Below are 24,214 nucleotides of genomic sequence, written 5' to 3'. Positions count from 1 at the left end.
ACTTTGTTCCCATAGAATGGCCAGGTAATGAGATTCATGACCACAGAGCCAAGGAGTTAAAAATAAAAGTATGTTACAAAAAAATAGGAAATGCTGGCTTCAGTATAACCGAATCTTCTCTCAAGGACAAACTGCTTCTCTTGATATTTTCTAACTCCCCTCACTCAGTCCCTAGTTTATTTACAATGAATAACTGCCCATTGTTACCTACTTTGATAAAGGAACATTTAAGGACTGGTATCTGAGGCCAGACTGGATTAAGGCTTGGACCCATGCCTTATCTGAAGAATTCCTTGTATTTGTGAAATTCCACCCAGACAACATTTTCAATGGTCCTTTTGTATTTAAAGAAGAATTAAAACACTTTGGTAAATAAATATGGTTATATTTGAAGTCAGTAGCAATAATGAAACTATAAAAGCAGCTGCAAAGAAACTCTTGATTGTTAACTCTTAAACTTTAAAAATCCTATAGCATATACCAAAGCAGAAAAACATTCTTTTAATGCTTCTCTGCAAAAGGTTACATCCCAAGAGTCATATCTTTGACTTTAATTTCATCATGACAAGTATCACTTCACAGTTATATTAGCGCTGCAACAAGATACCAACTTTGCATAGTATACTTGATTCAGGGATTCCTGTCACAGTTGAGTTCTTTGAATAAAATCAATGAAAAATAGAATCAACATTTGCATTCATGCAGTATGACTAATATAGAAATGACACTAAGAAACATGTTAGAATTCACACACTCAAGTGAACACTGTTTCTTTCAATCTGGTCACCTTGAGAAGCTATACTTATTCCAAAATTTGGAGGGTTTTTTTGGTGGGTGTGTTTATGAGAGAGGAGAAGGAGACAGAGAAAAAGAGGGAGATGGGGCTTGGGGAGAGAGACCAATCTCCAAAAAACTGCTTGTTCTCTCTTCCCCAACCCATATGCAAAACAACTTTGGAAGACTCACAGTGGGGGATTCCTCCCACTACCCCTCTGCAGCTACCACCTGAGCCCATACTACTTTGGGAGCACCTAGCTGTAGATATCAGACAGCCTGTGTGAACCTGTCATTCTCTTGTCCCTATATACCTGGTCCAATTCACCTCCTGCCCCTCACGATTCCAGATCTTGACAACTTTTTTTGTTTTTTTGTTTTGAGACGGAGTTGCTCTCTTCACCTAGGCTGGAGTGCAGTGGCGCGATCTTGGCTCACTGCAACCTCCGCCTCCCCGGTTCAAGCGACTCTCCTGCCTCAGCCTCCCAAGTAGCTGGGATTGCAGGCGCCCGCCACCATGCCTCGCTAATTTTCGTATTTTTTTGAGATGGTTTCACCATGTTGGCCAGGCTGGTCTTGAACTCCTGAACTTAGGTGATCCCTCCACCCCCGTCCTGGCCTCCCAAAGTGCTGGGATTACAGGCGTGAGTCACTGCACCAGGCCCCAAATTTAGACAACTTTATGGTCACTACGGTTCAGGTTACTATTGTTCAACTACTTTGTGAATTGAGAAAGATTTTTTGAATTGCTTGATAGTATAGTAATTTTAACATTTTAATGAGACGTTACCATCTCCATTTCAAATAACTAATTTCCCAAAGGTCATTTGACAAAGAAGTCAATTGAAAGTGAACAGTATCTGAATGCATTGCATTACTGCAGAGGTATGGTATGTAAAACAACTGTCCTAACTCCGTAACAAATAGAAGAGTAAAGTAAGATCCTTGTCCCTGAATGAGCACTCATATATTAGCTGAATGATTTATAATGATTTATATAGCGTACCAAAGGGCTGTGAGTCTACTGGACAACTCTTGATTCTCTTTCCCTGCTTTTGTCTTTCATTTCCAAACTAGGCAGCCTTTAGTTAAATGAAATCTGAAGCAGATCATTCCTTACCTTTGGGGGAATCATTGTTTACATGACAGTAAGAGTTGATAGTTTTACTCTGCAGACACTTATAATTTAAAAACAAAAACTTAAAATGCAATGTTCTTACCTCTGCTTCAACAAACAAAACACGGAAATATAACTGAGTCTTGGTGACTCAAGTTTATGCTAATCAAAGTATGAGGATAGACATAGGCATGGAAGTTCTAATACCAGATCTGTCAATCAGTAATCAATTCATCTTGGCCTTCATTTCCTCATCTGTAACTTGATATCCAATATCCTCTCTAGTTTATATTTTATAATTTTTATTAATAGTTATGCAGTAATACGATATAATACAACTCCAGGAAATCTTAATTTTCCCTTTAAATATTGGCTGCTTGTTGTGCCTTTCCTCATCAAAATAGGTTCTTAAAAATTTGAATTCTGGATGACATCCTTTTTGGCTATCATTGATATTTCTTTTTTTTCCAGGGTAATCCTTTTGTTCTATCCTGGCACCATCGATTTTCTTCTTGTTGCCTTGTCAACTTTCCAGTTAGTGCCACTTTTTCTAGTATCTTCGCCTTTTTCCTTCCTATTTTTCAGCTGATGAAAGCATATTTTCTGATCAAATAAAGAGCTTATACATAACCTTTATTCTTCTATTTTTGTTAATGCTTCTACTCAGTATTAAGTAGCTTAAAGGACCAGAGTTCTCAGTTTTCTCCAATCATCCAATAAATAGTGTTTGAACATGTATCATGTGCCAGAAATCATACTTATTTACCAACTCGCAAAAGAATTCCTTCAATGTGTTCCATCATTGAAATGGGGAAGCAGCAAAATGTGGCGGTTATGTACACACAAATTGGGTGAGACTTCCAAAGTTCAAATTCCAAGTTCCCCATTTAAAAGACACGTGAATCTTGGGCAAGTTACTTTGCTATGGCTGGTTTCCATTGTAAAATGGATGTAACAGTTCCTTCCTCACAGGGATGTTTTGATTTTTTAAATATCAGTAATATTCCTAGGAGGGCACATTTAGAATAGTGCTTGACACACAGCAAACACGCACATGTTAGCTGTGAGGAATGCTTGTATGCTGTGGCTTAATATTCACACACATAGCTGAGTTGACAATTTAATGTCAACCTAAAAAACCCAGCATTCCTATTGCATCATCTAACACAATGTATGGACATGGTATTTTATGGTGATTATTAGGAAAACTTTGGATCTTATTACTGTTTTTTTGTTGATAATTATCAAATACAGGCCTATTTCCTTCAGGGAAACTGGACACTAAAATCTGGACTTACAGGTTTAAGAATTCTGTTTTCCATAAGCACTCAAATATTTTTTCAAAAATTTATTTATTTATTTTTTTTTGAGATGGAGTCTCGCTCTGTCACCCAGGCTGGAGCGCAGTGGCCGGATCTCAGCTTACTGCAAGCTCCGCCTCCCGGGTTCCCGCCATTCTCCTGCCTCAGCCTCCCGAGTAACTGGGACTACAGGCGCCCGCCACCTCGCCCGGCTAGTTTTTTGTATTTGTTAGTAGACACGGGGTTTCACTGTGTTAGCCAGGATGGTCTCGATCTCCTGACCTTGTGATCCGCCCGTCTTGGCCTCCCAAAGTGCTGGGATTACAGGCTTGAGCCACTGCGCCCGGCCCTTTTTTCAAACATTTTAAAATCAAAGCACAACCTGTGCTCTGCCACTGCCAAAAAGGATTTGAAGCAGCAAAATATTAAGAGTCAAGAAAACTGAAGACTTTTTTTTTTTTTTTTTAAAGGCAAGAACCAAGGAAAAAGGTATATATGGTGAGGAGGAAGAAAAACTTTATCAGAATACTTTGGCTAAATGAAAGGATTATAGTTGAAAACAAAACTTCATTTCCTTAGAAGGAAGCCAAAGCAAAGAGAAACATGAGAGGTGTCCCAACTCTCTTCAATGAAAGGAAATTCAGCATTAATCAGTTTCTAAGCTAGCGTGGGGTATATAGAGAACACTGATCATAATGGTTGAGAACTTTGATAGTAGTTAAAAGTGGAGATGTCCTTCCTTTGCAAATGTCTTGTCTAACAGCTGACTCAGTCTAATACACAGGACTGAGTTCCTGATTCCTCCACCAGTGCGCCTCATCCCCTAAACGGTTCTTCCTATAATCTCTACTTCAACAAATGGCAGTTCCATCCCTCTAGTTGCTGAGGCTGATTGAGTGGAGTCATCCTTGATCCCTCTTTTGTCTTTCAAACCCTGTAGCTGATCTGCTAGCAAATGCTGTCAGGTCTGCCTTTAAAACACATTCAGAATCTGATCACTTTTCAAACCACCTCCACTGCCACCACCTTATCCAAACCATGGTTTATCTCCAGGATTACTGCAATGCTTTCCCTGATCCCACCTTCAGTGTACTTAGATCCTATTAAAATATGTCACATCAAGTCACTCACCTGCTCAAAACCCTCGTGTCCCAATCTCATTCAGAATTAAAGCCATAAATCCCAGGGGGCTCTCCAAAATCTATTGTCATCCCTATCTCTCACTTAAATTCTGTCATTTTACTTCAACCTTACCTGCTATTCTTCCTTGATTCATACCACTTGGCATCACATGCTTCTTTGCTATTGTAGAAATATCCCAGACATGCTATTTCAGGGCCCTTTTAAGGGCCTTGTAGAGCTCTCTGCCTAAATGCCCCTCTAAGTGGCCACTCCCTTCTCTCTTCAGCTCTTTTAGAGCTTTATTCAAATACCACCATCCCAGTGGGGCTTTCCCTGGCCTTCCTGTTTGATATTACAAACACTACTCCTCCTGCCCCAGCATATGACATTTTGCATCTGCATCTCCTCTACTTTATTTGCCCACTCAGCACAGTTCACTGTCTATCATATTGTACATATATACATATTTACTTTTACATATATACATATTTACTTTTTCTTGCTCATTTCTATCTTGTCCACTAAAATACAAACACAATGAAGGCAGGGATCTTTTTTTTTCCTACTGTATCACCTAGTTTAGGACAGGGCTTGGTGCACAGTGGGTATACAAAACTCTGTTTTAAGAAAGGAGAGGCAAGGCGCAGTGGCTCACGCTTGTAATTCCAGCACTTTAGGAGGCTGAGGTGGGCAGATCACTTGAGTCCAGGAGTTCGAGACCAGCCTGACCAACATGGCAAAACCCCATCTCTACTAAAAATACAAAAATTAGCCAGGTGTGGTGGTGGTCACCTGTAATCCTAGCTACTTGGGGAGGCTGAGGCAGGAAGAACTGCTTGAACCCAGGAGGTGGAGGTTGTAGTGAGCCGAGATGACACCACTGCACTCCAGCCTGGGCGACAGAATGAAATTCCGTCTCAAAAAAAATAAAAAAAAATAAAAAAGAGTAGAAAAAATTTGAGGACAAAACATTAAAGAATACTTATACAAGAGTAATTCTGAAAGTGGGGGTGACATAGAGTAACAGAGTTCAGTGATGTAGAGTTTTGCTGTTCTGATTTGCTATAGGTGCTTAGAGAAAAAAAGAGAATGGAATGGAGCATAGGTTTATTAACCAGTGGTCTCTAAAGTGCAGTAGCATAGCAGGGTGTGGTGGCTCACACCTGTAATCCCAGCACTTTGGGAGGCTGAGGCGGGAGGATTGCTTAAGAGCAGGAGTTTGAGATCAGCCTGGGAAATCTAGTGAGACTGCGTCTCTACTGAAGATGAAAAAAATTAGCCAGGAATGGTGGTGTGTATCTGTAGTCCCAGCTACTCAGGAGGTAGAGGTGGAAAAATGGCTTGAGCCTGGGAGGTTGAGGCTATGGTGAGCTGTGATCACATCACTGCAGTCCAGCCTGGGCAAGAGAACAAGACCTTGTCTTAAACAAAAAAAAAAAGTGGTAGCACAAGACGATCCACTGCAATGAAGGGCCAAAGTATTAGAATTATGTTGATCTTATAACCTTAGAGACATAACAAGTGGACTTTCACCGGTGCCCTCAGTCTGGGTCAGAAGGGAAGAGTGAAGTGGGACACTCAAATGTTAGAAGTAATCCCAGCACTTTGGGAGACCAAGGTGGGTGGATCAGAAGGTCAGGAAATTGAGAGCATCCTGGACAACATGGTGAATCCTCGTCTGTAGTAAAAATACAAAAATTAGCTGAGCATGGTGGCGCCTGTAGTCCCAGCTACTTGGGAGGCTCAGGCAGGAGAATGGCTTGAACCCAGGAGGCAGAGGTTGCAGTGAGCCGAGATGGCGCCACTACACTCCAGCCTGGGCGACAGAGCGAGACTCCATCTCAAAAAAAAAAAAAAAAAAAAAAAAAAAAAGAAGTAATTACATACTTTATTTATTCCTACCCTGCTTTATGTGTACTGGAAGACTTTTACATGAGGGAAGTGAGCAAAGAAGGCTGCAAGAGGATAAGCTAGCAAAAGAACTCTGATGTCCGAATGGCTGCCCTTCATGTCTTGCTTCATTACCCTACCATGTTAGATAAAGGGAAATTTAATTCCTTGAACAAATTAAGTAGCATTTAAATATGAAGATTACTTTGATAAAAGAGTTAAGCCATAAAGATTATCTTTCTTGAGAGTGATTTCTTGGGGAGACCTAAATACAACTTCTTCTCCTCCTTGGCCAGAATACTGACATTCCCTTAATACAACTGAGTACTTACAAGTAAAAGTGTGCTATTAGGCCATGGCAAAATAACAGATCCAGTATTCAAAATGCTTAAACAGCAAACACCCAACCGATCATTTAAATTGCCTGAGTTTTCAAAACTTGAATGTGATAGAAAATGAGCCAGGTTTTTTCCTGTTAGAAGAAATTGTCTTTACCTGTTAGAAGAAAATGCAGGCAACTTTAGGAAGGGCGTGAAACTTTTACGGTTATGAAGGCACTATTTAAATAGTCTAACATGCAACTTACAGGTGCCAACTCCCTAGCAAGGCTTAACTTAGACAAGTCCTCAATTATTCAACCACTAACAAAGTTTCTTTATTAATAAGAGATGCTTTTCAAAAAGAACCAGAGACTTTAAAGTGTTACATTAAATGCAAACTCTTCATCTGTTTCAACTGAGTATTTTTGGAGTGTGGAATAGAGTTGTCCACAGTTTTCACTTCTCGTTAATCATTCTCGATTATGCAAAAATGAACTCACAGAGACAAATTCAAATATCTATTTTGAAAAGTATTTACTTAGTTTAAATAAATTAATGGCAAATAAAAATTAAGCTACAATATATAGCCTGAATAGAAATGACTAGAACAAATACAACACAAGACTTGCTTTCTTGCATTAGTCACAAAGCATGTGACAATCTAGAAAACTTCAAAATTAATTATATTTCTTTGAAAAAGGGGTAACAGCAGTTACTGATACATCACAACTAATAAACTTATAATACAAGTTCCTGACATGCATTTCCTGAGTGAACCCAAATGATCATTTTTAAAAACAAGGAAGTTTTGACAGTTGAAGTAAAATAAAATAGTTCATGGCTTCTAAGCAACAAGTTTTGTTTTTTAAAAACCAAAAGAAAATTCAGAACAGTTTTGTAAGAGGATAAATTAAAGCTATGCTAACATATATAAAACTTTGCTACAGTCAATTAAGTATTATACAACTTCTCAAACTAAAGGAAAACAAATCAAAATATTAAAAAAAGATACTGTCTAATCTAAAAGTGTACTGGTTTCTACAAGTGTCAAAAACAGATTTGATGTAGTGCAACTGTCTATACTTGTGGTGCCTTTGAAAAAAGGGTGGGAAGGAGGGGAGAGAAGAAACTTGTTCTTGCTTTTGGAAGCAAAAGACATATTGGAATTAGAGAATAAACAGACCATGCAGTGCGTCACTCCACGCTGCAGTCATTGGTGCTCATCTGCCAAGCAAACATTTACTTAAGTCTCACTGTGGCAATCTCCTTAGGATTCAAACCCAGAGTTAAGGCTGGTCTGCTAGAAAGGGGGGCACTATTGTCATTCAACCCTTTAGATCTCTAGATTTCCTTATGCCTGAATAAGGCCAAATACAGAATAATTAATTAAGCATTTCTTTTTCCAAAAGCAAATCAAGTCACTCTCCTTTCTTGCTAATTTATACTTTTTCTTATGGGAATTATTTTTTTCTAGGAACAGTGAACAGATGAACCACAGTTTATATCCAAAAAAATAAACTTGCCAAATGCTGCTGATACTAAAAACAGATTAGTTATCATGGGAGAAAAATAGATAATCTAGATTAAATTGCATATTCAAAGGAGCATATAAAATGTTTCTTAGCATTAAGTTTTTGTTATAGTACTACGCTCGAGAGAAACATTAAGAAAAAATCTTTCCTGATTATCTTTAATGTGGTTAAAAACAAACATCTTTCACACAATGGTAATTAATATGAAATTGGTCTTACAAATTACAAAGTATTCTAATTTACCAAATTCCATATTTAGACTGGGGTGGGGAGAGAGGTTCTCTTGTCCTTCTTCCTAACTTTGCAAATCCTTGAGCTAGCTGTGCTCACTAAGCTACCATTCACACCAAGGGTGTGACACCATTGTTACCATGCTACTCTATCAAGAACATTCTAAGGTAAAATAGAAAAAAGTTAATATACATGTTGCTATATTTTACAATGTTTGCAACAAACTGTAAACTAACATAGTTTGAACCAACAGTACCCTCAGTTATACAAAACAATTTCAGCACTGAGGATGGGTGATTCAAAAACACTAAAAGGAAGGCATCAAATTAGACTATGTCTTTTTCTCCTCAAAATATATTTTCAAAACTCAGAATTCAGAATACTGATACTTTCAGTAATTCCTTTGCTTGAGTTTCCCAGATTTTTGCTCAGAAATTGCTATTTATTATAAATGTTTTAAAAAATTCTTCATCTTAATGCAAATGACCAGAGCAGAAAAACTGTGACGTGGACAACAGGTTCGAAAACCCAACTCACTTAGCTTATAAATTTATAATGTAGTCCTGGAGGACAATGGTCTGTTAGTCTAGAGGTCCTTGAAAAATAAGTCTGATGTAGCCTTGTTCACCAGCCAACTGATGTGCACAAAAGGGACAGGCTGCATGAAAAGTATGAGTACCATGAGGAAGCGGGATCTGGGACCAATAGGCAGTTGTCTTTTCTGAACACACATGCCCACAAGGGCTAAACGCATGGGTTGGAGGGCCGGCGTCCACATAAAATCCAGCTTCACATCCAAGCCACAGAGGAACATAGGGACCGACAGACCTACACATAGGACATTCACGATCTTTTCCATCACGTTCTTCTTTGTTTCCCCAGTTATGATAGCCATGTACATGGCCGCAGTTTAGATATACCCATGGTTGTTTTTCATCTACAACATCTTTCCTCTTCATACTAGGAAATGCTAGTGTGTTGAACCCTACAGGGCACTGAGGTCGTGCTGCATTGATTTCCTGTCTTAAAGCTTCCAAATGCTTCACGGTAGGAGTGTGGGAAAGGCCTTCTGCAGTACGCCATAGCAATGTTGCACCACAGAGGTCAATTAACGAGCCATCTTGTAACTGATTGGTTTCAATTTCCACCTAGAGAAGACAAGAGTTGAAAAACATATTCACCACTCTGTTTTGGATTTTTACATAAGCCTTTTGGTTTTAAGTACTCCTTACTCAAGAAATGAGATTTCCTAGGATTTTCACTAAATATTCAAGAAACGGACAGTAGTTATCAAAAAGGTAAGTTTGAAAATCAAGGATAAAATATCAAACATTAACATATTTCTTTTTAGCCTTATGGTAAAGACAACTTATGATTAAAACACCTGGCTAATCAATAAGTCTAATATTTTTAATGAGGTAAATATGGTTAAAGATATACAGATGGCTGAAAAGATCAGAGTGCTGTTTAGTTTAAGAAAGCTTAGGTTTTAAAATATATTAAGATGTTATGACAGAAGAATAAACTTTCAGAGTTTACCAATTTTTTTTTTTTTTTTTTGAGACAGAGTTTTGCTCTTATTGCCAGGCTGGAGTGCAACGGCGCGATCTCAGCTCACCACAACCTCCACCTCCCAGGTTCAAGTGATTCTCCTGCCTCAGCCTCCCGAGTAGCTGGGATTACAGGCATGTGCCACCATGCCCAGCTTATTTTGCATTTTCAGTAGAGACAGGGTTTCTCCATGTGGGTCACGCTGGTCTCAAACTCCTGACCTCAGGTGATCTGTCCGCCTCGGCCTCCCAAAGTGCTGGGATTATAGGTGTGAGCGACCGTGCCCGGCTACTAAATGAAATATTAACACACTGACCTCTAGTATAGAATCTGGTAGTCAGTGTTTGATAGCCTTAGTATTCTGTGTTGGCAATAGATTTAAGAGTTTTCTGGAATGTACGTAATGCATTCAGTTCAACTCATCCTATGTGTTTATTGTAGCTAATTAAGAAAATACCATTCAGTATTTACCATTTTTCCTCTCTGCTGCGCTGATCTGGTTTCACGCAGGCTAAATACGTTTCCACACACCGATATTTCTCTCCATATTCCAGGCTTGGAGTCCTCTGTGAATCCATTGCGTGGATGCATCACAAGAACACCATTAGTGGTCAAACCATCCATCTGCCCATCTGATGTCTTCCATTTGGCAGCCTTCTCCTAGTAGAAATAATAGAAGTGAGCTTCCAATTACTTGTAATTTGGAATGAAAGCTAGTATAAAAGAAAGCATCATTTAGAAAAAAAGCTTTTTACCCCAAGAAAGATGTTTTTTGATGAGTCAAATCCTGCGGCATAAATCCGTGCTGTAAAGGGAGGATTCCGTTCACATATGATTCTACAGGCAAATCTTGATATAGTACTTTGTACTGACTGTGTATCAGAATTACTTTGACTTCCAGGAACTGTGTCAGTTACTACAAAATCAATGGGGCTTTCAGTCGACCGGCCAATCTGAGGGAAAAAAAATATCTATAAACCCATTCAAAGAACACAGTGGAAAATCCATTCAAGAAAGGCACAATAAGGAGAAAACACTAGGCCTTTGAAATTTCTAAAGTTGAAGCTTACCATACTTAACGTTGGGGGCATCTATACTCTTGAAAACTAATCAGACTGTCTCAGATGAAGTAATCACTTAGAGCATGGAATTAAATGAGAACTTACAATAACATACGAAACCCTCAGGAAATGAAGAGTTCAGGAACGGCTGAAATTTCTAGATGGCTGCAGATTTTAATTTTAACCCTTTTGGATGGAAATATGTGTATCATGTAGATTTCTTCTCTTTAGAGATATTTAAAGAGATATTCTACCTTATTTAACAGAATATAGTGAACATATATAAGTAAATATTTTAGGATGACTGCAGAACATTACACTATAAATACCATTTACATTAAGCTGAAATGCAGTGATGTCTTCTGGTGCTATAAGAGGTATACAAGACTGCTGATCCTTATGTCAAGGGCTTACATAGCCTTGCTTTGAGGTCTTATGTATACTTCATATATTTTCCTGTTTCTTTTCTGCCAGGTTGTCAGCTATCACTCCTTGTTTTTGGTCAAGCCTGTATCCAGAAACAAGCCCCTCTTTCAACTGGCTACTCTTACTCTGTTATGGTTTGAGAAATCAAATAACCTACTTCAGAGAAAAGTATTTCAAAAGGTTCTGGTGAGAGCCTAAGGGATTCTCTAGGGAGCACAGAAAAGGAATTTCACTGCATCAACTTTGTGGCATTTATTTTATATATATACTCTTCCTGGTTCTTGGGGATATTTCAGAGAGACAAGGCTCCCAGATAAGAGTTCTGGATGGGTGAGGTGTCAGAGATTTCAAAACATCTTCAGAGGTACTAGCTAGTAAATAAGTTAATTGCATTTTGAAAGTTGGAAAGAAAAAAGGAAATCAATGGGTAGATGACAACAGTCACAAGTGTCACAGGACTTTAAAGCAAACATTTGGAAATTATCAGTTCATGAATGTATTTGTTATAAAGTAGTATCATAAAATTGAAGAATGTGGGTACTGAGAAAAAATACTGACCCTCTACAAAGATAAAGACTCTTACTCTTTACATATTTTAGCCTCAAGTTCCCTGTATCAGCACACTTTCAGATAAACTTCTTTAGTGTTTTTGTCCACTTGTCAAGTATAAAGTCTTTATATTTAGATTGGATAGTTTTAGAGGGAAACTAGTTAACAAATACAAGGTTGGATATTCCTTTTCTTTATTCTTAAAAATAAACATATCTTAAATGGCCTCAGATCTTTGAAACTAAAAATATTTCCCCAAACACAAAGGCTCTTTACAGGCTAAAAGATACAAGCCAAGGATTGAACTAATATTCAGAATCAACAGAAGTAGCACTTATTTGGAAAGAGACTGTTCCAGAGAGCTAACATTTCAACTTGGTCTTGGAAGAGACTAGTTAAGACACTGAAGCAATATTTGTAATGACAATGAGAAGGAAGAAACTTAAGTATCTATAAAGGGAAAAAAACCCACCATGAATGTGATCATATGCCAAAATCTGATTGTTACTAATTCTACCCCTTTCTAACTGCTATTATTAGCATTAAAAATACAGCTCTTTTGTTACTCTCCCTCACCCTCATGAGAAAACTCAATGGTTCCTTATAGCTTATCCAAAATTTGTAGTTTATTATTTCTAATAATAGTTAGAAACTGACTCAAGATTTGCCTCCCATCTACCAATCCAGCCAAATTTCCTGCTATTTATGTATATTAGCTACAAGTGGCTTATTCATCAATCTTTTACCACACTGTGTACTACTTCTTTGCCATCTCTTTTGCTAGAATGCTTTTCTACTGGTTGCTGGCAAAAATCCTACTTAACCTGATAAAAAGATCTACATGAAAAGACACCAGTACAAAGTCTCTTCTCCATCCTTCCTCAACACAATCAATGTGCTTAAAATTTAGAGGGTCAGTACAGCACCTAGGCATGTAATCAGCTTGTAATGTCTCCCTTACTTCGTAGTGCCAAACAATGCATAGAGTTGGAGTTGGAACATCTGATGACTTGAACAACAAATGTTCTTGTTCAGTTTACAGGGTAGACAATCCTAGAATGTTTCTAATACAATTCCTCAAAGACTGCCTAGTTTATCAAGGTAGTTTCTGATACATCACAGTCTTTTTGATGCTGAAATGTTTGGATTTTCCAAAGGTATAATACCTGTAGAAAGGACATAATCAGTTTATGATACTGGGAAAAATTCTCTACTTTAGGAAAAAGACAAAACTCAAAATGTTAAAACTTATTTAAGGGCCTTCATTAGATGGTGAAGACATTGTTTCAGAATTCAGGATGCCTGGTTTAATTTCAGTTTTGCCCCCAAGTAACTCTATCATCGTTAACTCACAAGATTTCAGTTAACTTAATCTACCAAAGATAAGGGGTAAACAAATAAATATAAGGTACTTTCTGAAGCTAAAATTCTAGCCTGTGACCAAATATCTTGGAGATACACACACACACACACACACACATTTATCTACATTTTATTAAAGAGACGAAGTCTCACTATGTTGCCCAGGCTGGCCTCAAGCTATTCTCCCACCTCAGCCTCCTGAGTAACTGAGACTACAGGCCTAGTAGCACCTTGATTTTAAAAAAAGCTAAGCTCATTCATTTTCACTGCTTGTCAGTGAAACAAAATGTGAAAAACCATCCTAAAGCTTTGTGTTAGGTTTTTCTTGGATCTAAACATTAATCTTCATTAAAGATGTAATTTATTTTTGGTAAAAGAGAGGAAAACACAAATGCCCACATTCTAATAATATTAACTAGAGAAAAGAAATTCAGTATCTCATCTCATTAAAAGGGTTGAGCAGAGGGAGTGACTTCAAAGAAATATTTCACTATTGACTGAAATTAAATATATTTCCAGGCCTTTTCACTTTTATTTGCCTTGTAAAATAAAGAAAAATGGAAAAGTCCATGTGACAATAATTATAAAAGCAACATTATCAGATAATTTATGTTCTACTTAAGTTTGTTTATAAAAGGCTAAGCTTTGGAGAGCTCAATATTAAGGGAGAAGATCAAAGATTCTATTTACATCTTTGGAATTGACTGTCCTAAAATCTACCAGTTTACAAAAATATCAGCACTGGACTGGTACAAAAAGTAAGAGAAAAATACTTTTATTGCATGAGCAGCACTGACCAAATATGTGCTGAGAAAAAGGTTTGATTTCACATAGATAATAAAATAGTTAGCAAGTGCCTGGATTGTTTATTGCCTAGAGACGAACGTGGGAGGTAGTGGTAGAAAGAGTCATAAATGTGTGCAGAATATTTATTGTTTTCTTTTTTGGATAATAGCTACTATTCACTAAGTGTTTTTACTAAGTACCTGGCACAGCGCTGAGTACTCTACGTGTACTAGATCATTTAAGCCTCTTAACAGTCATAGGGGAGAGTCTATTATCTGCACTTTACAGAGAAGGAAACTGAGGCATATAATGGCTATGTAATATTTACCAGTAATTCTTATTTCGGAGCCTATCTCAACTGTGCTAGACTGACTTCTATTTATGAGGGTTAGCAATCAATCCATATTTTAATAAAATACAATATAAATATATGATAATCCTTTATCTGATCTCAGCAAAACTTACCAATAGATTTTTAACTTTTTTGTTTTTAAGAAAAAAAATTTTAGATGTTATAATACCTGAAACATATCGGTGTTGCTGTCATGAGTATATTCAACCACCACAGTCTGGGCCCGAGATAAAGTATATGATATGCTATGCTGGTCCTTGTTGCTTATTGCCTAAGAATGAAAAAGTTAATAGCAAAAATTAGTAGGCAGGTCAATCCAATCAGATAATCTTTTCATTAAAAAAAGGGAAAACTATTTATCAAATACATGACATACTTATATATTTTCCCCCTGAAATTTAGAGAGGTTAATAACTCCTGTCAGTTGTGACAGTAGTTTCTTGGGTTGAATGGGGCATCGAAGAATATTTAGAAGCAGTTACAGAGTAAAAACATAATTTTCTTTCTTTTTTTTTTTTTTTTCCAAAGATGGAGTCTTGTTTTGTCGCCTAGGCTGGAGTGCAGTGGTGCGATCTCAGAGGTTCACTGCAACCTCCGCCTCCCGGGTTCAAGCAATTCTCCTGCCTCAGCCTCCCAAGCAGCTGGGACTACAGGTGCATACTGCCATGCATGGCTAATATTTTTGTATTTTTAGTAGAGACAGCATTTCACCATGTTGCCCAGGCTGGTCTTGAACTCCTGAGCTAAGGCAATCCGCCCGCCTCAGCCTCCCAAAGTGCTAGGATTACAGGCGTGAACCACTGCGCCTGGCCCATAATTTTCTTTTATCAAACCACTACAATCCCTTATTAAGTATTTTAAATTATAAAATAATCAAAACCAAATCCCACATAAAAATAGAAAACAACAGTACTCTGATAAGAAGAAAATGCAAAATCTTGCAAAATAAGAGGAATCTTATTTTTGAAGTAATTCAGAAAGCTATAAAGTTCACTCACAAGCCAAGTTAACTGGTTTTCTAACCATTTTGTGACTCTACAGATGACAAATGTTTGCCATATGCTGGGTGAGATACAGAAAAATGCATTTGGGATTTGGTCCCAGGAGATAAAAGAAAAAAATTCTTTAAAAAACAAAAGAAACATTCATAGAATGATTAAACATTACCAAAGGAAAGGGATGTAATGCTTATGACTGTATTTCTGACTTATCTCAAACTAAAAACATTGCTAAAAAGAACTTTTCAGTTTTGTTTTCAAGTGTTTTCTATGTATATGAGTTGAAGATAATATCAAAGAAGGGGAAAAATCTAGTCATCACACAAAGGAAGTAGAAATGGGCTGCATAAAAAGAAAACAGACACAAAGACAGAAGAGAATAATTATATACAGCAAAGAAGCTGAATGAAAAAATCCTTCTTAATTAGAAGTTTGGCATCATAAGCTTTTACTTGGTTTCAATTTGCAGCTAATCTGTAATAGATAAAGCCTTAAAACAACAGCTTTAAGACTGTCAAATTTCCAAATATCTACAAACAGAATACAGAAATACACTATTTCCAAATATACAGAGACCATACTAACGACTCAGCTTTATCAAAGCTTAATACTGCCACTTTTGCTTCTGATTTTTATTTTTATTTTTTTTTGCGACAGAGTCTCGCTCTGTTGCCTAGGCTGGAGTGCAGTGGCGCTAACTCACTGAAACCTCCGCCTCCCAGGTTCAAGTGATTCTCCTGCCTCGCCTCCTGAGTAGCTGGGATTAAAGGTGCACGCCACCATGCCCGGCTAATTTTTGTATTTTTAGTAGAGATGGAGTTTTGCCATGTTGGCCATGCTGGTCTCGAACTCCTGACCTCATGATCCGCCCGCCTCGGCCTCCCAAAATGCTGGGACTACAGGCATGAACCACTGTGCCTGGCCTGCTTCTGATTTTTTTAAGGAATTAAACTACAGATACGATCGAGGCTGCCTCCATGTCCCTCCCAATTTCCTTTTCTCCACAGAGGTATCCAACCTCAAGAATGCAGTGTAGATCATTTACATGCATGTTTTACATATTTCTTTCTACACATGTAGGTATTCATAAATACTATATAATTGTTTTACAGGTTTTAAACACACACACACACACACACACACACACACACACACACGTTTTAAGAGACCAGGTTTCGCTATGTTGCAGAGGCTGAAGTGCAGTGGCTATTTATAGGCAGGAAAACGGCACACTACAGCTTTACCCTGTGCTGAAGTGATCTTCCTGCCTCTGCCTCCCAAGGAGCTGGGACTAACAGGCATGTGCCACTGGTTAAACAGCTGACTTTTCAATGAAATAATTACTCAGTATTTTAAAATTAATTCTTAGTGGCTAAAGAGATTTTAAAACATTGGTTTTTTTGTGCTTTGAGATTGTAATCTTTGTTTGTTAGTTATTAAACCTACTGTTAGACTGAGAATAAAAACTATGTCTAGTTAAGTTTGGTTCTCACTGGTCTAGAACGCAGGGTTTTACCTACTCATCCCAGATGACTGCCAGACTAAATGCTTACTTTTCGTCATGACCTCACAAATACATTCCTCCAAAATTTAAAGAGGAAAGAGTCAATCCTTTTTCTTTTTTTAAATTGAGACAGGGTCCCACTCTGTCACTCAGGCTACAGTGCAGTGGCATGATCTCAGCTCACTGCAGCCTCTGCCTCCCCGGCTCAAGTGATCCTCCCACTTCAGCCTGCCAAGGAGCTGGGACTTTGGGGCATGCCACCACACTTGGCTAATTTTTTGTGTGTTTGGTGAAGATAGAGTTTCACCATGTTGCCCAGGCTGGTCTCGAACTCCTGAGCTCCAGTGATCCGCCCACCTTGGTCTCTCAAGTGCTGGGATTACAGGTGTGAGCTACCACATCCAGCCAAGGGTCAATCTGATCCCTAAGATTCTTATTGCCTAGTAAAGATGAAAGATGAAAAGGAGATAACAATGAAAACATGCGGGCACAGCAGAGTAAAATAGGAAGAAAAGTACAGAATATCGTATTATAGAGGTAGGGATTAGAAATATTTTCCCTTATAGTGGTTTTCAACCAGAGGTAGTATTAGCTGTCTAAGGGGCATCTGAAAATATTTTGTGCATTTTTTGGCTGTTATGAGGATTTGCAGGCTCAAATGGCATTTTGTGGGTGAAGGACCCCTAAATGTCCTGTAGTATGTGGGAAAGTCCTGAACAATGAAAAAGTGGCACACCCAAAATGTCAAGAGCACTCCTGGGGGAGATACTGTAAGAAGCTCCTCAGACTGAATCAATCTGAGGTTTACTTCCACCACCTGCTTAGCATATTCCTTCTCTCCAAAGGAGCAAAAAGAAACTGTCCCCTTTCTGCACTAACTGGTTCCCAAATAGTAACAGAGGAGTCCTAGTCAAGGCCTAAGGATTCTTTCACAAATCAAACTGGATATAAAACAAAGCTGAGAAGCCAATTACCTTCAGACACTGAAGCTGTGACCTAAAACCACATCATATGCCAATTTTTCTGTCTCTTGTTTATTTAACTTATAAAGATATGCTTCAGATGGTATAATATTAATGTACATTCTAGGGCTACTTAGCTAAAGATACAGGTACTTCCAGGACTCAAAGAACTCTTTGTAATTTTTCTTATTTGCTCATTACAATATCAAATTCTTTATAACATAAAGTCTGTGTTATAAAATTGGAAGCAGACAAATTCACAGAAAATATAAAGATGTGAAATTCCCCCTCCTTGTCTGTCGCTCTAGGAAAAGCCCAAGTATCCTGAAATGGTGGTCCAGCTTCTGGAAATTTTGTTAGAAGACGACGACAGGGCTAGAAGCATGAAATAGGCTGGGGGTTGAGAAGTTATATTGTAGATGCAGTTGGATATTGCTTTCATAACTTTGATTCAATTTAATAATTATTGAGGTCTACTTTGTGCAAGGTACTATGCTAAAATATATGAAGTTATAAACCAAAAATGAATACAACCAATACACAGAATCTTAAAGACTCTTAGTTTAAAAATTACCTCACCCAAATATGCTTCTAATACCTGAATACACATATTATACATCACATTCTTCATCCAGCCCAGGGAGGCTCCTCTAGTAACAGAGTGGGAACTTTCCACTTCTCAGGGCAGACAGCTGCATAATTCCAGGTACTAGATAAAGCCCTGTCCCCCACCCCACCTCTTTTAATAAGGAAAGAGAATATTTCCTTCTAATTTCCACCCACTGATCCTGGTCTTTTTTTTTTTTTTAAAGTCCAATTCCCCTTCCATATGGCAGCTTTTCAAATACCATGTCTCCAAAGTCTCTTCTCCAATCCAAACAAAAGGAAATTTCTGAAATAGAAATGTGAGGGGAATGCTAGAGAATATAAACAACACATAAAAGTCTTTCAATTTCTCCAAGTTAATTTATGTAGCTTTTTTTTTTTTTTTTTTTTTTTTTACCTTTGCAGCCTGAGGAGTACAAGCAATATGCACAGTGCTGGGCTTCACCCCATTTGCCTTAGGTCTTTTAAACAAAGCAAATCTACTTTTCCTCCTTCCTCTATCGCCATTTGGGAGAGACCCATTATACCTGATGGGGGGAAAAAAAGTATAGGTGATCTCTTGCAAGAACTGCACAATTATAAAACAAATGTTTGACTATGCCTTGCAGAATCAATTCCCAATTAATTATCTATTAACACATTATAATTATTTAAAATTCCTTTGAGCAACTGTTGATCTCCATACCAGGTGCCAGTGTGTGAAACAAAATGAGATTCTTTTTCTGGCTTCATTCCAAGTCACAGAGAACCTTTTGGATTATACAAAGATTCAAGTTATCTCTATTTTTCTCCTTCCCTCTTTTACGGAAGATAATTAAGAGCTGATTAATGGCATGTCTGACTCCTTATGACTCATTCTTTTTTTTTTAAGGTGAATTGTTTGCATGTGCTAATACAACCTTTAAAAAGTATAGTATGTATTGTTTAAAACACAATCTCCTTTATTTGTGAACCAAACACTTTAAACAGCTGAACTTTTGAAGTAAGGAATTTTTAGACTTGTTAAGTCTTAGCTACCTGAATGTACAAATGCACTCTCATTATATTAGCAGAACTTGTCCAACAGACATGTTTGCTAAGTAGTAAACATACTTTTGTTTTTCAGATCTTATGAACATTTCTCTATAACATGTACACATACACACACACACACAAACACACACACACGTACATCCTAAAGGTAAGCAAGTACTAAACCAATGGAAAAAAGTTAAAAACAAAATAAAAATATTTCGGTGTTTACTATACACCAGGCACTACTGAATGTTATCCCATGCACATTACCTCACCAAATCTACCCTTGCAAAAATTCTACCAGATTGAAATCACTGTCCCCATTTTTACACGTTAGGAAACAGACTCAGAAGAATTATATTCTGAAGTGACACAGGCAAAGCCAGAATTTGAATTTAAGTATGTTTGTCATGTGGTTATGTCATTCTTTACTGCTTCATTGAGGCATGAGCAGTAGCTTAATAATAATCTTTCCTCATTCACTGTCCACCTCCCCTGCCCCCACCCCCTGATAAATCTTTGGTTTGATGATCTACCATATGTCAATCTAGGGGGAAATGAAGCAGGGAATAGGGACAGTTTTGAGGTTGGAGGAAGAGTGATTATAAAATGGCCTGTAATTGTGGCTGGCAAGGAAGAATGTCTTAAAGCTGAGAAGCGAGTTTACTCAATGACTGCCATATATAGAAACTACACTGACCCTTTACAAAAAAATAAAACACTTTGTATTGGAGAAAGCCCTTGGTAATGTTGCTAGCCTTGCTGTAAGTCCAAAGTACAGTCCCTTAGCTAATAATTATTTTAGCTATTCTAGGCTTTGTGTTGCCACCAGCCCCACTGTCAATTCCTCATTGTCCCTTAACTACTGTCCCGAGTTGCATGACTCATCCCACTTCTGGATCTCACTCTTTAGTCCCACATTGCGTTCCTGTAGTTCAAAGCTCTTTTCTAAGTGGCAATAGCATGAAACCTTGTCTAGCTTCACTTCTAGAGGGTTGAGAAGAAAAAGTATTTGCATTTTAGGACACCAAGTACCAGACAGAGACAATTACTGTTGCTAATGATTAACTGAGGAACCTATAGGCTAAGACTGGCAGTTTAAAACCATAAGCTAAATTTTAAACTATTCTTCAAATGACTCTCAAATTTCCTGCTAGAAGAATTTAATCTGGAAAAGTTTTTGGTAGTTAAGAGCTGTTTGTCACTGATACCATTAAAATCTATGTCATTTGAAGTTCTAATACTGAAGTTACCATGCTAAATTTATCATCTTTTAAAGTTTTGTTTCTGAGAAAAGAATTTTAAGTCTCAAAGGGCCTTAGAAGATCTTGTCTAATTGTCATTTTTACAGAGGAGGAAACTAAAGCCCAGGATGGTTCAGTGACTTGCCCAAGGTCACACAGCTAGCAGTGCTGGAACAAGCACTGGATTCTAAGATTCCTAACATCTAGTCAAGCTCAGTAACTCCATATGATTTCCCCAGTTTCTCTAACTCTCTCATCTGAAACAACACATTCTCACTTTAACCTGACTCTCAAACATACTGCAATATCTTGAGTTGCTTTTTAGGCAAAAGCAGAGCAACAGCAGGGGGAAAATAAAATTAGCAATTTTCTTTTTTCTTATTTTTTTCGAGACAGAGTCTCGCTCTGTTGCCCAGGTTGGAGTGCTCGGCTCACTGCAACCTCCTCTTCCTGGGTTCAAGTGATTCTCCTGCCTCAGCCTCCCAAGTAGCTGGGATTACAGACATGCACTACCACGCCCAGTTAATTGTTGTATTTTTAGTAAAGATGGGGTTTCACCATGTTGGCCAGGCTGGTCTCGAACTCCTGACATCAGGTGATCCACCCACCTTGGCCTCCCAAAGTGCTGGGATTACAGGTGTAAACCATTGCATGCAGCCTAAAATGAGCAATTTTCTAGTTTCTGAGATCTCTAGTTAAGAAAGGCTAATACTGTGTCTCCACTTTGATAGTTATGACAAGTTTAAGTGGAACAAATTGAAATAATTTGGAATAACAGAATCATCTATTCCTCAATCTTCAGGTTCTATTTCTGTGAGTTACATGGATGAAATTACTTTAGGAGCTAAGACATAGCTAGGTCCTGGGCTTCAGAGGCATTATGCTGTCACCATACATATATACAACTCCTTTAACCAAAATGTATAGCACAAAGCAATAACTACCTTAGATAGGCAAAAGAATAAATGAAGACTAACCTACATGAAATGACTTAAAGCAGGCAAGGGAAAGGGAATTTTTGGTAAAATCAGCTGAGACAAAACATGGGATAGGGAAGACAAATGGAATGACTGTGACAGTGGACAAATAAATACACTTTTCATTTCATTTCATTTTTATCTTTTTTTTTTTTTCCGTGAGACAGAATCTCACTCTGTTGCCCAGGCTGGAGTACAGTGTCGCAATCTCAGCTCACTGCAACCTCTGCCTCCAGGGTTCAAGCAATTCCCCTGCCTCAGCCTCCCAAGTAGCTGGGATTACAGGCACGCGCCACCACGCCCGGATAATTTTTGTGTTTTGCGTAGAGACAGGGTTTCACCATGTTGGCCAGGCTGGTCTTGAATTTCTGGCCTCAGGTAATCTGCCTGCCTTGGCCTCCCAAAGTGCTGGGATTACAGGCGTGAGCCACCACGCCCGAACCTTCCATTTCATCTTTAAGAAACTTTGCCCTTTCTGCGGGTAAGGGTGAGACAAAGTTTATGTCATATTTGAGTGCTTTTAAACAATAGCATGAATATGAGAATTAAAAGTGTTTCTTGATTTGGTAACATTACCAATTCCAAAAAAAAGTACTTATAGCCTAGATGCCAAAGTTAGCATATATTATTAAACTGTGTGTCTTATCAAATGGAGAAACCTTACCCTAAGACAATGAGTTCACCATATTTTACTGGTGCTTTAGATGGATGATTTTCTTGATCAGGAGAAAACATGAGCTTGGCTGTCTTTCTCAAATCTTTGTTCACTGGTCAGGAGCCTTGGGACACCTTTTGCATTATTTCCTAGAGGGGAAAAGTTTTCATTAATAATGTGAACAATTCGTTTCAGTTTAAATAAAGATGTTATTTTCCAGCAGTCCTCTTGAACACAATATTATGCAAAGCATCACATGGTATATACATTTTATGGGACATTTTGCCCAATAATGATTATACATTTTACAAAACTGTTTAAATGAGTCAAAAAGGCAAATTTGAAGACTTCCACTTACAGAAGCATACAGCAGATAATACTTTTCCCTTTCATTTCTGCTAAGGATAACTAAAGACCCTGGACCTTATATACAGAACATGAGAAGACTGTGAAAAGTGGAGAGAAGGCAAACTAAGTAAGGGACCTCAGGACTCATGGAATGACACGGTGGTGTAAATTCTCTGGGTTTTCTTTTTGCCTAATATATCCCAGACTTGGAGCTAAAGAAGGCAGCAACCTGGAAATGCCAACTGGCACAGACAAAGCCACAACAAAAACTTGCTCTCCCTAGCCAAAGAAACAAGAAAGGGACAGCCTGGCAAGACGGAAAACTTTTGACAGTAACTGCTCCACTCTAGCCAAACCCAGTAAACAGTTTTGCCCCACCACCACCCACACCAACGAAAGCTAAGTGAGGAGCCTTGACTTCCAGCTCATAAACCATAGTGAGGAGCTCCAATGCCCTACTGGGGCAATGTCAAAGTCGGCCAAGTAGGGAGCCAGGATTTTCACCCTGATGGCCGGGCATGCCCCAACACCTATCCCAGTGGTGTCAGCTAGACTTCTACCCCCCACTCACCAAAAACAAGAAGGATCCTCTTCCTGAGGCGTCAGTAGAGGCTGAGTAGGGACCCCTGACTTCTACATCCGCCTGGAAGTAATGAGGCACCCCCTATGACCTTGCCAAAGCAATGTCAATAAAACCCAGTGGAAACAGAAGGTTTAGATAATATCCAGAGTCTAGGAACATAATATGAAAATATCTAGTTTTAACAGAAAATCACTCATCCTAGCAAGAACAATATTTAAAACAATACAAAACATAGGCTGGGTGCAGTGGTTCATGCCTGTAATCCCAGCACTTTGGGAGGTCGAGGCAGACGGATCACTTGAGGTTGGGAGTTTGAGACCAGCCTGACCAACATGTAGAAACCCTGTCTCTACTAAAAATACAAAATTAGGGGGGGCGCACCCAAGATGGCCAAATAGGAACAGCTCCAGCCTCCAGATCCCAGCGTGAGCGACACAGAAGATGGGTGATTTCTACATTTTCAACTGAGGTACCGGGTTCATCTCACTGGGGTGTGTCGGACACTTGGCGCTGGTCCGCAGGTGCAGCCTGACCAGCAAGAGCTGAAGCAGGGCGAGGCATTGCCTCACCTGGGAAGCGCAAGGGGGAAGGGAATTCCTTTTCCTAGCCAAGGGAAATTGAGACACACAACACCTGGAAAATCGGGTAACTCCCACCCTAATACTGCGATTTACCAAGGGTCTTAGGAAACGGCACACCAGGAGATTATATCCCACACCTGGCCCACAGGGTCCCATGCCCATGGAGCCTCCCTCATTGCTAGCACAGCAGTCTGAGATCTAACTGCAAGGCGGCAGCGAGGCTGGGGGAGGGGCGCCGCCATTGCTGAGGTTTAAGTAAGTAATCAAAGCTGCTGGGAAGCTCGAATTGGGTGGAGTCCATCACAGCTCAAAGAGGCCGGCCTGTCTCTGTAGACTCCTCCTCTGGGGACAGGGCATAGCTAAACAAA

The 24,214-nt window shown here is 38.7% G+C and overlaps 1 protein-coding gene across 1 annotated transcript; it reads right to left on the bottom strand.

The window, feature by feature from the left end:
• Positions 1–7,031: 7,031 nt before the first annotated feature.
• On the bottom strand, positions 7,032–23,640 carry PELI1 (pellino E3 ubiquitin protein ligase 1). Its single transcript, XM_011987289.1, has 6 exons — positions 22,344–23,640; positions 18,842–18,971; positions 14,544–14,645; positions 10,594–10,791; positions 10,310–10,498; positions 7,032–9,435 (listed from the first exon to the last, which is right to left on the bottom strand). Exons 1-6 carry the CDS (start codon positions 22,412–22,414, stop codon positions 8,869–8,871), a joined length of 1,257 nt encoding a protein of 418 aa, XP_011842679.1. The 5' UTR covers positions 22,415–23,640; the 3' UTR covers positions 7,032–8,868.
• Positions 23,641–24,214: the final 574 nt, after the last annotated feature.

Source organism: Mandrillus leucophaeus, unplaced genomic scaffold, assembly GCF_000951045.1.
Source record: "Mandrillus leucophaeus isolate KB7577 unplaced genomic scaffold, Mleu.le_1.0 Scaffold307, whole genome shotgun sequence".
In the NCBI taxonomy this organism is placed as follows: Eukaryota; Metazoa; Chordata; class Mammalia; order Primates; family Cercopithecidae; genus Mandrillus; species Mandrillus leucophaeus.
This window is presented reverse-complemented; position numbering and strand designations above follow the sequence as displayed.